Source organism: Scomber scombrus, chromosome 19 (genome assembly GCF_963691925.1).
Source record: "Scomber scombrus chromosome 19, fScoSco1.1, whole genome shotgun sequence".
NCBI lineage: Eukaryota > Metazoa > Chordata > Actinopteri > Scombriformes > Scombridae > Scomber > Scomber scombrus.
This window is the reverse complement of record NC_084988.1, coordinates 16,703,247-16,715,817: the sequence shown is the minus strand read 5'-3', so window position 1 is coordinate 16,715,817 and position 12,571 is coordinate 16,703,247. Positions and strand designations below refer to the sequence as shown.

The window sequence follows — 12,571 nt, the reverse complement described above, 5'->3', positions numbered from 1 at the left end:
TAGCCATCCGTAGAAAGTCTACAAAATCAGTGAGATTGGCCATTTTTCTGCAGAAGTTATACTTTTCATATTTAAATTACATTTTGCCAATCTTGAATTTTTGATGCAGGGTATTTCAGTAGTTTTTGCATTCATGTATTTATTTCACTAGAGGATCTGGGTACCAAGGCTACTTGTAAAACAATGAACAATGAAAAAAAGGGGAAAATATGAATCCATCATGTATACCATTTAAACAAAAGCAACCCATTTTTGAGTTTTTAGTCGTGTATAATCCTTGGTCTTAACATAGACAAAAATGGAATTAGTGAATGAAAAATGCAATACAGTCATTCCCCCATAATTTCCATGAACGTTCTATGTTTAGAATAGAAACAAAACATTCATTCCCACTCACGACTTAGATCATCTCCCATGAGATTGTGGTATGACCAAAGATTGTGTTGTTTTGGCTACATTGGCTTTTTTCACTCCGTTTATGTGTACTTTTTTACACTTTGTAGACACAGAGGACAATTTATCCTCTCATTTTAACAGTACATGCTGACATTCATTACTCAATGAGTCACCTGGCGGCCAGACTTGTCATAGCAAAATGACAAGCGCTCCATAAACCAGTGAATATTCTGTCATAAATATAAACTTGTATTAATACACGGGTGCGGCTTATGGAATACATTTTTTGTTTTTTATATGACTTTGAGATCCATTCAGAGCAAGTTTTCTATTACCAGTTTGTCGAATTAATTGGCCTTCTTGATCTTGTATCATATTAAAATGAATCTATATACTTTTCAGAAATTGACAGTTAAATAAAATTAAAACTATTTATCGAATAATTACACTTTTATTTGACCGGAAACGGCCGCTTGGCTCTGGTGAGTGTATGAAATATTTGTCCGGTGATGGAAATCCAGCTCAGGAATGCATTTTTCCCCCAGTGTGTGTGTGCGCGCGTCTCGGATATTACACTGACTGGCTGTGAGGTAAGAAAATAAGTCCGTCCTACTCTCCTGCAGCCATCCCATTGGTCCAGACGGCACCTCAGGAATGTCCTTAAACTGTTTAAATAGCGCTCGTATCAGCTGTATAAATCAGTGGAATAAGTTAAAGCATCGGAATAAACCGAGGACAGGGGCTCACAGAGACTTTGCAACTATCTGAGTAAACGAATGAGCTTCGCCACGAACTAAAAGAAGACAGACGGGATAAATAATTGGACAAGGAAGGACTTTTGTTCTCCTTTTTTAAAATCTATTTTCAGAGGAATTTTTCATTTTAAAGGTTTGAAGACTATTTCTATTATTACGCATTGATGCCACTATTCAGCCTTGATGTACCCACTAATGTGTGTTTGTTATTCTTTGGTTGCAGTAGTTCACTTGAGAGTTGAAGATGATGCTCTGTGGCATCTTTTTGCTGTTGATGCTTTGGAGTTGTGAGAGCGCAAGATTGGCAGGTGAGAATTTATTTTAAAAAAAGTCTTTGTTTATTTATGTATTTTTATGTAAAAACGTGCATCTTTATTATAGGCACTACAATTATATTCTGTAGGGACTTTATTTGTGACTGAGGCATACACGTTACAGTGAACTTACATATCACAAAATCGTTTTGGTAATACATTATATATAATATATATTATATAAATATGTATATATATAAATATTCAAATGAATATTCAAGTAAAGGCAGTTATATTCTTCTTATTCTTCTGTTGAATGTGTTATCATTATTTCGGAGGTTTTCTCTGTGTTTGCGCATTTTTATGGAGACTGTTATTATAAAAGAAAAAAAATTGAACGGTTCCTTTTCTTTTCTTTGACCACAGAGAGTCGGGATGATAACAGTGTTTATGACTTATTTGACCTCGCTCGGGTAAACAAGAGACACAATGGAGTGGCTCTGGTCAAAGGCGCAGATCCATACAGCCCTGCATACAGGGTCCTGAACCCAGACCTGATCCCCCCCGTTCCCGACAGCTCCTTCAGGGACCTCATCGACTCCATCCAGGCTGAGAGGGGCTTCCTCCTCCTGGTCAACCTGAAGCAGTTCAAGAAAACCAGGGGCAGCATTTTAACCATCGAGAAGAATGACGGGTCCGGACCCATTTTCGAGATCGTTTCCAATGGCAAGGCGAACACTTTGGACGTGATCTACTCCACCATGAACCAGCAGCAGCTCGTGTCCATCGAAGATGCAAATTTGGCCACCGGACACTGGAAGAACATCACTCTGTTCGTTCAGGACGACCGTGCGCAACTCTTTGTGGGCTGCGAAGAGATCAATGTATCAGAGTTGGATGTGCCAATCTATCAAGTGCTGTCCCAGGAGGTGGCAAACATCGCCAGAGTGAGGATTGGAAAGGGAGCTGTGAAAGACAGATTTATGGTAAGATCTGTAGTGTTTTGGCTCCGATAACTATTGATATACTATTGATTTTAATTGATAACCTTTTATAGAATAGAAGATGCAACACACATTGTAATATTTATGCCTCTATGAAATGTCTAATGTAATTAAATGCATGTTTAATAGTTTTAAAGTGTCTAACTGTAATTCATCTTTTTGTAGGGAGTGCTTCAGAATGTGCGCTTTGTCTTTGGCACCACTCTGGACACCGTACTGAGAAATAAGGGGTGCAACAGTGGAGGTTAGTGTTAGAATCATATTAAATACATCATTTACATGTAATACAATCCATTTGATATAAAATACAAGTGGTCCACTACGTCCTGCTCCCATTTCCAAGCCAGTGAACAGAAATTAATTTGTCTTCTCTCCTCTTTTCCCCCTGCAGCTACCTTAACTGATGTCATGACCCTGGACAACCCAGTCAACGGCTCCAGCCCTGCCATTAGGACTGATTACACCGGCCACAAAGCCAAAGGTAACACCTCTCCTTCATAAAAAAAAGACAAGCCTCTGTCCCTGTTTCACTAGTCAGTTGTAAACTTTTAGAGGTAAGGTCATCAACTGTACTCTTCTTTTCTACATCCAGATCTGCAGTCTATCTGTGGCTTCTCTTGTGAGGACATCGCAGGCATGTTTAAGGAGCTGAAGGGACTCGGCGTGGTTGTTAAACAGTTGTCGAATGAGCTCCGCAAAGTGGTAAGCTCCAAGGGCCATCAGGGTCTGCTCTTTGTCATCATCCACTCTCTCTTTTCCTCTGCCCTCTGTCTTGCCTTCTGCTTCCAGTTAACGCATTCCCAGTGTGTAGCCACTTGTCGCAGTAATGGCAGTTGCTGGCCAAGTCCATAATGAGACCCATGTGAATACACAAATATGGTTGGCTGTTGGTTGTATTTGCGCTGCTTGCTAGAGTCAAGAAATGTTTTAATCATGGTGTTGGTCGGTGATTCATTTGTACTGGAACTTTGGCAAAGTGAAAGTTTTCCATCGTTCATTTTGAGTTACCCCCTTCTCTGTCTCTCTCTTTCTCTTTTTTCCTCCAGTCTGAGGACAGCACTATGCTGAAAAATCAAATGAATATCCACAGTGGAATCTGCTTCCACAATGGCATTGTGCACATGGACAAAGATGAATGGACTGTGGATGGCTGCACTGAGTGCACCTGCCAGGTAAGTGTCATCACACCTGCTGGAATGCAACCTTTACATAAGCCAGGGTTAAAAGACTTGGCTGTATTTCCTGTAAGCAGTTAAAGTTATAATAGTGTTCATATCAACACCTCCCTTTATTATCACTTTGCTTCTGTCTGAAAGCCCTCAACACTTCTTTGAAACTATCAACAAAGCAACATGGGGTATTTTCACCACTCTAGCAGCATCTAGTGAAGGGTGTTCATGTATTGTATAACTGTTGAGGTTTTTTTTTCTGTCACACATTATTCTTTTACTAATTCAACTGTCCCTCCATTCAGAACTCTGCTACCATATGCCGAAAAATCTCCTGCCCTCTGATCCCCTGTGCTAATGCCACTGTGCCTGATGGAGAGTGCTGCCCTCGCTGTGGACCACGTAAGCTTCCTTTTAAATCTACTGCAACCTCCATCATTTCCATAGTATTGTCTAGATTTCTTTCTCAATGTCTTTCTCCCAAGGTAAAAAATCTCATCCTTTATGTCTTCCTCCTACAGCAAGTGATGAAGCAGAGGATGGTTGGTCCCCCTGGTCTGAATGGACCCCTTGTTCAGTGACTTGTGGTCGGGGCATCCAGCAGCGTGGACGCTCCTGTGACCGCATCAACAGCAACTGTGAGGGCACCTCTGTCCAGACCCGTGACTGCTACCCCCAGGAATGCGACAAACGCTGTAAGTCTTAACTCAACCTTTGTGAAAATAAATATTTTCTGTTGATACACGATGAATTAATTGTGTGTATTGTTCACAGTCAAACAGGACGGTGGCTGGAGCCATTGGTCTCCCTGGTCTTCATGCTCTGTGACCTGCGGTGAAGGCGTCATCACCCGAATCCGCCTCTGCAACTCCCCCACACCCCAGATGGGTGGCAGAGACTGCCAGGGAGAAGGACGTCAAACCGAAATCTGCCAAAAGTCTCCTTGTCCTAGTAAGTTGAATTTCAGTGTCAACGTTATGTTAGAGTGTATGGATTCAGGGGAACATACTAAATTTTGTTTTTTATTATACTTTTAGTCAATGGAGGTTGGGGACCTTGGTCACCATGGGACACCTGCACTGTTACCTGTGGTGGAGGAGTCCAGAACCGCAAACGTCTCTGTTCTGATCCTGTCCCCAAATATGGAGGAAAGGATTGTGTTGGTGATGCCACAGTGTCTCAAGTATGCAACAAGCAAGACTGCCCTGTTGGTAAGCATCTCAGATTATTAAAGAAAAAGATCTGCATGTATGCATATATTCAAGATATGCATACATGCAACACCATTCTAAAGCACCAATTCTCTCTATAGATGGTTGTCTCTCCAACCCATGCTTCACTGGCGCAAAGTGCACCAGCTCCCCCGATGGCTCTTTCAGATGTGGCAGATGTCCACCTGGCTACACCGGGAATGGCATCACCTGCAAAGACATTGATGAGTGTAAAGAGGTTCCTGATGCTTGCCACACACACAACGGAGTTCATCGCTGTGAGAACACTGAGCCAGGTTACAACTGCTTGCCCTGCCCGTCACGTTTCTCCGGTCCTCAGCCCTTTGGAAGAGGAGTGGAGCAGGCGACTGCCAAAAAACAGGTTTGAATTATTACTTACTGCTCATGCTTGTGGTTTGAAGGCTAGTTTGCATTTTTTTAATGCTCTGAAATTTCTTTTTAGGTTTGCACACCCCGCAACCCTTGCCAGGATGGTAGCCACAACTGCAATAAAAATGCAAACTGTATCTACTTGGGCATCTACTCCGAATCCATGTTCAGATGTGAGTGCAAGCCAGGGTATGCTGGGAATGGCCATATTTGCGGAGAAGACACTGACCTGGACGGATGGCCCAATACTGACCTGCTGTGTGTGGAGAATGCTACCTACCACTGCAAAAAGGTAGCCAGACCCCACATGAACAGAAATACAAAAGGCCATCATTATCCATCTGCACTATATTATTGTGATGATTGCCTCTCTAACCTCTACTTTGTTTCTTTATAGGATAACTGCCCCAACCTTCCCAACTCTGGCCAGGAAGATCATGACAAAGATGGTCTGGGTGATGAATGTGACCATGATGATGACAATGATGGGATCCCCGATGATAGGGTGAGTCATCACAGTATTTTTTTTTAGCTAAAACCGTTATTTCCTCAGGGACCAGACATAGCAATCAGCAGTAGCCATCCTTCCTCTGGGCAGTTGGAATGTAAAGTCTCAGTGTTTGTGTGCTTTCATCAGATTCAAAGTGGAAAACCAGTGGTATAGAAATAGTGTAATATAATTTCAGCATAAAGACAGAGTGGCTTTTTGCCCATAATTCTTAGTGTGGATTTGGAAAGTCTGGCAAGAAAAATGCTGTGGTACAAATTACCAGCTCTCTTGCAGTGGAATATCACATTCCAGCAAAACTTAGAGGGAAAACAAGCCATGAAAATGAAAGTTCCTATAAATATCCTGTCTATGACCCATTTTAGTAATTTTATTGCTCTTTTATTTTTCTCCATCAATTTAGGACAACTGTCCAAAAGTGTACAACCCTGCCCAGTATGACGCAGACAGGGATGATGTTGGCGACCGCTGTGACAACTGTGTGTTCGAGGCTAACACTGACCAAACCGACACTGATAACAATGGAGAGGGTGATGCCTGTGCTGTCGACATTGATGGTGATGGTAAGTGATCTTTCCTTATTCCATCAATGTTATCTTTCATGACTTCCCTTAGCCTTAAAATAATTTCCACAGTCCTGGAGGCTAATATAAGTATGTTTTGACTTAACAGGCATTCTGAACGAAAACGACAATTGCCCATATGTTTACAATGAGGATCAGAGAGATACTGACAGAGATGGAGTGGGAGACCATTGCGACAACTGCCCTCTGGAACACAACCCTGATCAGGTATTGTCAGATCTCATCTTTCACTTTTCTTTTGCAAGCTACTCTTAATAACATAGCCCAGTCTGTCATGTGTACAGCATCAAGGCCACAAAGTGCACCTGCTTTAATGAAAGAAAAGAATGTGACAGCTTTGAGGAAAAAGAGCGCAATGCTCCCTCTCACCTTCTCCTTTCACCCACTTTTGGAACAAATATGTGTAATTTTGCTGAGGTGCAAGTACACTGAACAATTGTTTGAAGAGACATTGCTCACATACCTGAACACAAGGGGCTACATTTAAATCACAGCCAGAGTTGCACCTCTTATATTTAGGCTGGTGAAAAACAGTGAAGGGCTATTTGATGAGAGGACAATCGTCTTATAGTCTGAGAGTGGCTCTTTGGGAAATCTCATCATAAAGGAATTCTGTTCTCCTACAGATTGACTCTGACTCAGATCGCATAGGAGACAAGTGTGACAACAACCAGGACATTGACGAGGACGGTCACCAGAACAATTTGGACAACTGCCCCTACATTGCCAACTCCAACCAGGCAGACCACGACAAGGATGGCAAGGGTGACGCCTGCGACCATGACGATGACAATGATGGCATTCCTGATGACAAAGACAACTGCCGACTGGCCTTTAACCCTGATCAACTAGACTCTGATGGTGAGTCACTCTCTCAATGTTCCAAATATGTTCCAAATCTTGACTTGTAAAGAGAAACCCCTTCTCTTTAATTTCCATGTTTAAATATCTGTATTTTCCTCTCAGGTGATGGTCGTGGTGATATCTGCAAAGACGATTTCGACCAAGACAATGTTCTAGATATTGATGATGTGTGCCCAGAGAACTTTGCCATCAGTGAAACAGACTTCCGCAGATTCCAGATGGTTCCTCTGGACCCTAAGGGCACCTCCCAGATTGACCCCAACTGGGTGGTCCGGCATCAAGGCAAGGAGTTGGTGCAGACTGTCAACTGCGACCCTGGCATTGCTGTTGGTACGTAAGATAACAACAGGCATCTTTCTATGAATACACACAGTAGTAGCTACAAACAAATTCTGAAACATCTCCTGTTTTAATTCAGGTTTTGACGAGTTCAGCGCAGTGGATTTCAGTGGAACATTCTTCATCAACACGGACAGAGATGATGACTATGCTGGCTTCGTTTTTGGCTACCAGTCCAGCTCTCGCTTTTACACAGTTATGTGGAAACAGATCACCCAGACCTACTGGTCCCACACACCCACAAGAGCTCAAGGCTACTCTGGCCTGTCTATCAAGGCGGTTAACTCCACCACTGGGCCTGGTGAGCACCTGAGGAATGCCCTGTGGCACACTGGAGATACCCCAGGACAGGTGAGTGCAAATTCATCGGCTCATAGTTAGGCATATAGGATAGTGAATGCAGTGTTTGATTTTTTTCTCAACTTAACATTTTGTAATTCTTTGTTTCCAGGTGCGTACTCTTTGGCATGACCCCAAGAACATTGGCTGGAAGGATTTCACTGCCTACAGATGGCACCTGACCCACAGACCCAAGACTGGACTTATTAGGTGAGTTCAAAACCTAACCCAACCTATTTAATTTAATTACAAGTCTGCACACGTTTTTTTATGACATGGAATGAACTCATGTGATCAATTTCTCTTTTTTAGAGTGGTAATGTATGAGGGCAAGAGAATAATGGCCGATTCTGGAAACATCTATGACAAGACCTACGCTGGTGGGCGACTAGGCTTGTATGTCTTCTCTCAGGAGATGGTTTACTTCTCAGACCTCAAATACGAATGCAGAGGTAAGACATGTAACAGAGCATAGAAGTGATGGTTTGACATATTAAAAGGCACCATATCATCACCTTAGATTTTATTCTTAATGTTTTCTGTCTTTGATTTCTTTCAGATACATAATTGGACCACAGAACCTTCCAGAAGAATGTATCAGTCTGTCAGTATGAATATATAATTTGAGACCTGGATCGATATGTTTTTAACTTTTCCTTTGAGAAATGCACATTGGTGGAATGATGAGCAAATGAGCTAACATGAGGTAAACTGACCTCAGGACTTAAATGAAAGTTCAGTGATGATTCTGCACCAAACTCAAATTGTAAGCGCAGCTCTGCTCAGAAGAAATTGGCCCTCTCACTTTGTTGCTCTGGTCTGCGTTGAAGGAGGGCCACATTTATTGCTTTGCACACCTGAACTGTTGTCGTTTGGCGGTATTCCTCTAAGGATGAGGAACCAAAGGGAAGAGAGTTTCACGTTCTTACTTTTTTTTTGAGCATTAATATCTGCTGTGGATTCAAAGATACTTGTTTCAGTATGAAGAAAGCAGTAGGAGAACTTTCTTTGGATGGGGAAAAATGCCCCCTTGAAGGAACTGTTGAGGGACCATGGGCAGTATGGACTGACTGTTACTATCAAAGAGAGTGAATGTTGTTTGTGTGTTTGTGCATGTGTGTCACCCAACAAGCATTGCTATGAAGACAACCAAGTCAAATTTTGATTTCTTTTAATGACCCCAAAATCTTGCAGGCCTTTATTATATTATGTTCTTCTATTTCCCCAAGGCTTAGAGCTGGCCCAAAACATTATACCTAGTCTTCTCAGGAAAGAGCACTAGAAGAAACGAGGAGAGCACAAAATTCAGGACAGCACAGGGCCCCACAGCAGGTATGCTGTACACCTCTTTGAAAAGTAATTATAAGCAAATGTAATGTTAATATCTCTAACCTTTACCGAACATTTGAAGGGACGTAAACAGCGAGGGCCAGTCTATTTCCTGTTACAAGTCACCATTCTAAGTATGACTGTTAGTATGCTTATGTACTCATTCATTATAGAGGCTTTAATTCTCGTTCATCTCTGTATCTCTTCATCATGTTGTCAGCAACCCCTTCAAATTAACTGAAATCCAATCGTCTAATGACAGGATATAGAATTACTTTTGACCAAAACAGTAAAAAAAAAAAAAAAAGAAAGAAAAGAAAGACATAGGCATCACTTACAGTATCTCTAAGTATTATGCTTCTGCACAGTGTGCATGACTGGTGTGCCTGAGCATGTGTGTACATTTCTGACAAGGGAAAATCAAAGGAAACCCTTTATGTACAAATATTACCTCATTAATTCTTTTTGTATTGAGGCCAGCAATACACAAGAATCACTTGTCTTAGCAACAGAGTTTAAATTGGTTGGCTTCTTTTTTTTTAATTTTTTTTTTTTAGCAAGACTTTATCATTTATATGCTGTATATAAGATATTTTTGTAGCAAAAGAAGCCCATACAGGAACGTAAAGGATGAAAGAAATGTTGTCTTGACTATGTTGTGCTATATGTATTTCCTGTGCATTTTTGATAAATTATTATGTTGAGGTTATTTCATTTGTGTAGATATACTTTATGCTATTTAAATAATTTATCTTGAAGCGTAGCCTCATATGGAAGCGTTTCTGTCTGTATGTATAAACTCATTTGCACACTGACATGAGGATGTCTTTGTTATTTTGGTTTTGTACGTGTCTTTTTTTAATTATTAGTGAAGCTTTTCTATAAACATTTGTACCATAGTTTCTACCCAACGTGCTGTTTATACTCCTACTTGTTATTTTATAATGTCAAGTGAACAATAAACAGTTCAGGAAAAAAAATCACTGTCTTATGTTGTATTTTTGCACTTGTCAAACACCAGTCGGTTGAATAGTTCAAGATCTAGGCTTCTCTTTCTTTGACTTTTTTGGACTTCATATCCACTTTGATTGAGGTCTTCTCCCTAGAAAAGCAAAGGGAGCTGCGTCATGCTGGACTGGAATCCATTAGTTGATTTTAGTGAAGCCTTGGAGGAAGGGAGTATCCTTGGGAGTCAACAGAAGGAAAACTCAACATGAAGTATAACCTACTTAAACAGCACATCCATACAGATCTGATTACACATTACACAGGCATCTCATTACACCGTCAAACAATCACACTCCACGTGATCCACAGACATGAGGAATTTTGCACCTCAGAGTGATAAATTCACTCTCTTTAGGGAAGTGAATTTAAGTTACGGCACCGTCAGCTGGCTGTGGTCCACTCTTGCCAGAAGGAATGTGCATTGAAATTCCACCGTTTTCATAAAAATGTCCCCATAAAACTTGAAGATGAGGTATCCATACACTATATAGTTTTTTGACTGTTACGCTGGTGCTGGTCATCTGCAAACAGTACTTCTGCTGCTCATTTAGATCTTTCAGGACTAAAAAGAGCTGTAATTTAAGGCACCAGTGAGGGTCATGCCAAAAAAACCTGACTGTCTCAGTATGCTGCAGGTCTCTAAACATTAAAAGTGACCTCATTCTTACCAGACTGAGCTCACTGTGTTTCCATTACCCCAAATGAGCAGTATAGCTCCCCACTCTGTCTGTTACTTAAATAATATTTGTAAAATAGACAAAAATGGCACATGTGGTGTGTATGTGTGTATGTATCTATGAAATTATTACAAATGTATGGAATAAGTATAAGAACGACGTCTCATTAAGAGAAGTCAGCCTGAAAAAGTTATGTGTAAGTGCTATTTTGGACGTGTGCTGAGGTGTCTGTTTAGATTCCTGGACAGACCGTGCTGCAGGTTCCACTATAGCTGGGCTCTTGTTGGAGTTTGACCTTGGAGGCTCACCTGGCTGACGTGTTTTCAGACCAAAGGAATGTGAGATAATTCCAGCCGTTTAGTCAGGGTCAGAATGTGTAGGTGAGGTGAAGAGTGAGACAAACAGGCCCGTAGGTGTCCTGTGCCAGGAGAGTGGAAAGGAGGGACCTTAGGGCCCAGGTCAGCCAGGTGCAGGCATACTGTGCAAGCAAGAGCAAATAGGAATAATGTCAACAGCACCACAAATCCACCAAACAAACTGAAAGCAGAATTCTCAAAGCTGGCCATCTTTTGTCAGTGGTTTATTTTTTTAAATAATGACAATTAAGCTAGAAAGGACTCACACAGGATCCAATTTCAGAAGATCCTACTAATGGACAGGAATGAAAGGAATGCTTTGCATTTTAGGGGTTGGAGCTGAACTGGATTTGACAATCACTCCTGTGAAGCACGCGTCGTCCCCCTGTCCTCAATAAAAGCCGCACTAAGCGTCTGACCACACATCACTAACACAGACATTCTGTTTTTCATAGGAGAGGATCAATGTTGATACATTACAGTGCAGATTTCACCCAAAGACCCACTGCTATCGGCTGAGTGTGTTTGTGTGTAGTGGAACATTCTGTGGCAACTGTACCCAATTATTAAATTTAATGATAGCAATTTTCTGTTCTCATCTATGATACTTAGAGTAATACAAAAGATGGCCCTGCTGCTCTGTTTCTCATGCAGGGCTATAAACACAAATAAAAATGGGATGCAATCCAGCTGAATATTAATAACAGAGGGCAATTAGAATAAAAATAACAATTCTCGTCCCCAGTTTGTCCATTAACCAAGTGTTAAAACTACAAACAAATATTTTTGCACAATACTGACACATAGTGTTAAAGGACCAGTGTGTAGGATTTAGTTGCAGATTGCAACGAAATGAATACACCTCCCCCAACCCTCCACTACCAAGTGTGTAGGACAACCTACGGTGGCCACAAGATTAATTAAAAACCTGAAAAGCCCTCTCTAAAGACAGTGTTTGGTTTGTCTGTTCTGTGCTACTGTAGAAACATGGCTGTGCAACATGGCAGCCTTCATGGAAAAGGACCTGCTCTGCCTATGTATATAAAAAGGGCCATTCTAAGCTAATGAAAACACGATTCTTATTGTTATGGGATTATACACAAATTAAGACACATTTATGTACATTACATTACATTTCTAAAAGGTCCATTCCACTACATGCCACTTAATCTTACACACTGGTCCTTTAATGTATAGAAAATGGTTATATCTATATAAATCTACAACTTTTACAGCATGTCCCCTGATAACTGCATCGCTTAGGATTTTGTGTCTTACAACTCCCCTATTAGCTTGATCCTGACGTCCCAGCAGTGATGCATCTTTTGATAGACATTCTAATGGCAGGGCCTCGGGTGGATTGGGTCCATCTGTGTATTGTTTAGGGT

At 41.2% G+C, this 12,571-nt stretch overlaps 1 protein-coding gene across 1 annotated transcript; it reads left to right on the top strand.

Moving 5' to 3' along the window:
• Positions 1–1,115: 1,115 nt before the first annotated feature.
• Positions 1,116–9,472, top strand: LOC134000500 (thrombospondin-1-like). Its single transcript, XM_062439843.1, has 22 exons — positions 1,116–1,284; positions 1,375–1,459; positions 1,832–2,391; positions 2,575–2,653; positions 2,801–2,890; positions 3,002–3,111; positions 3,456–3,581; positions 3,884–3,980; positions 4,100–4,273; positions 4,353–4,529; positions 4,616–4,789; positions 4,891–5,171; positions 5,253–5,471; positions 5,577–5,684; positions 6,091–6,250; positions 6,360–6,478; positions 6,898–7,132; positions 7,238–7,465; positions 7,554–7,825; positions 7,926–8,023; positions 8,126–8,265; positions 8,373–9,472. Exons 2-22 carry the CDS (start codon positions 1,396–1,398, stop codon positions 8,378–8,380), a joined length of 3,519 nt encoding a protein of 1,172 aa, XP_062295827.1. The 5' UTR covers positions 1,116–1,284; positions 1,375–1,395; the 3' UTR covers positions 8,381–9,472.
• The last annotated feature ends 3,099 nt before the right edge of the window (positions 9,473–12,571 follow it).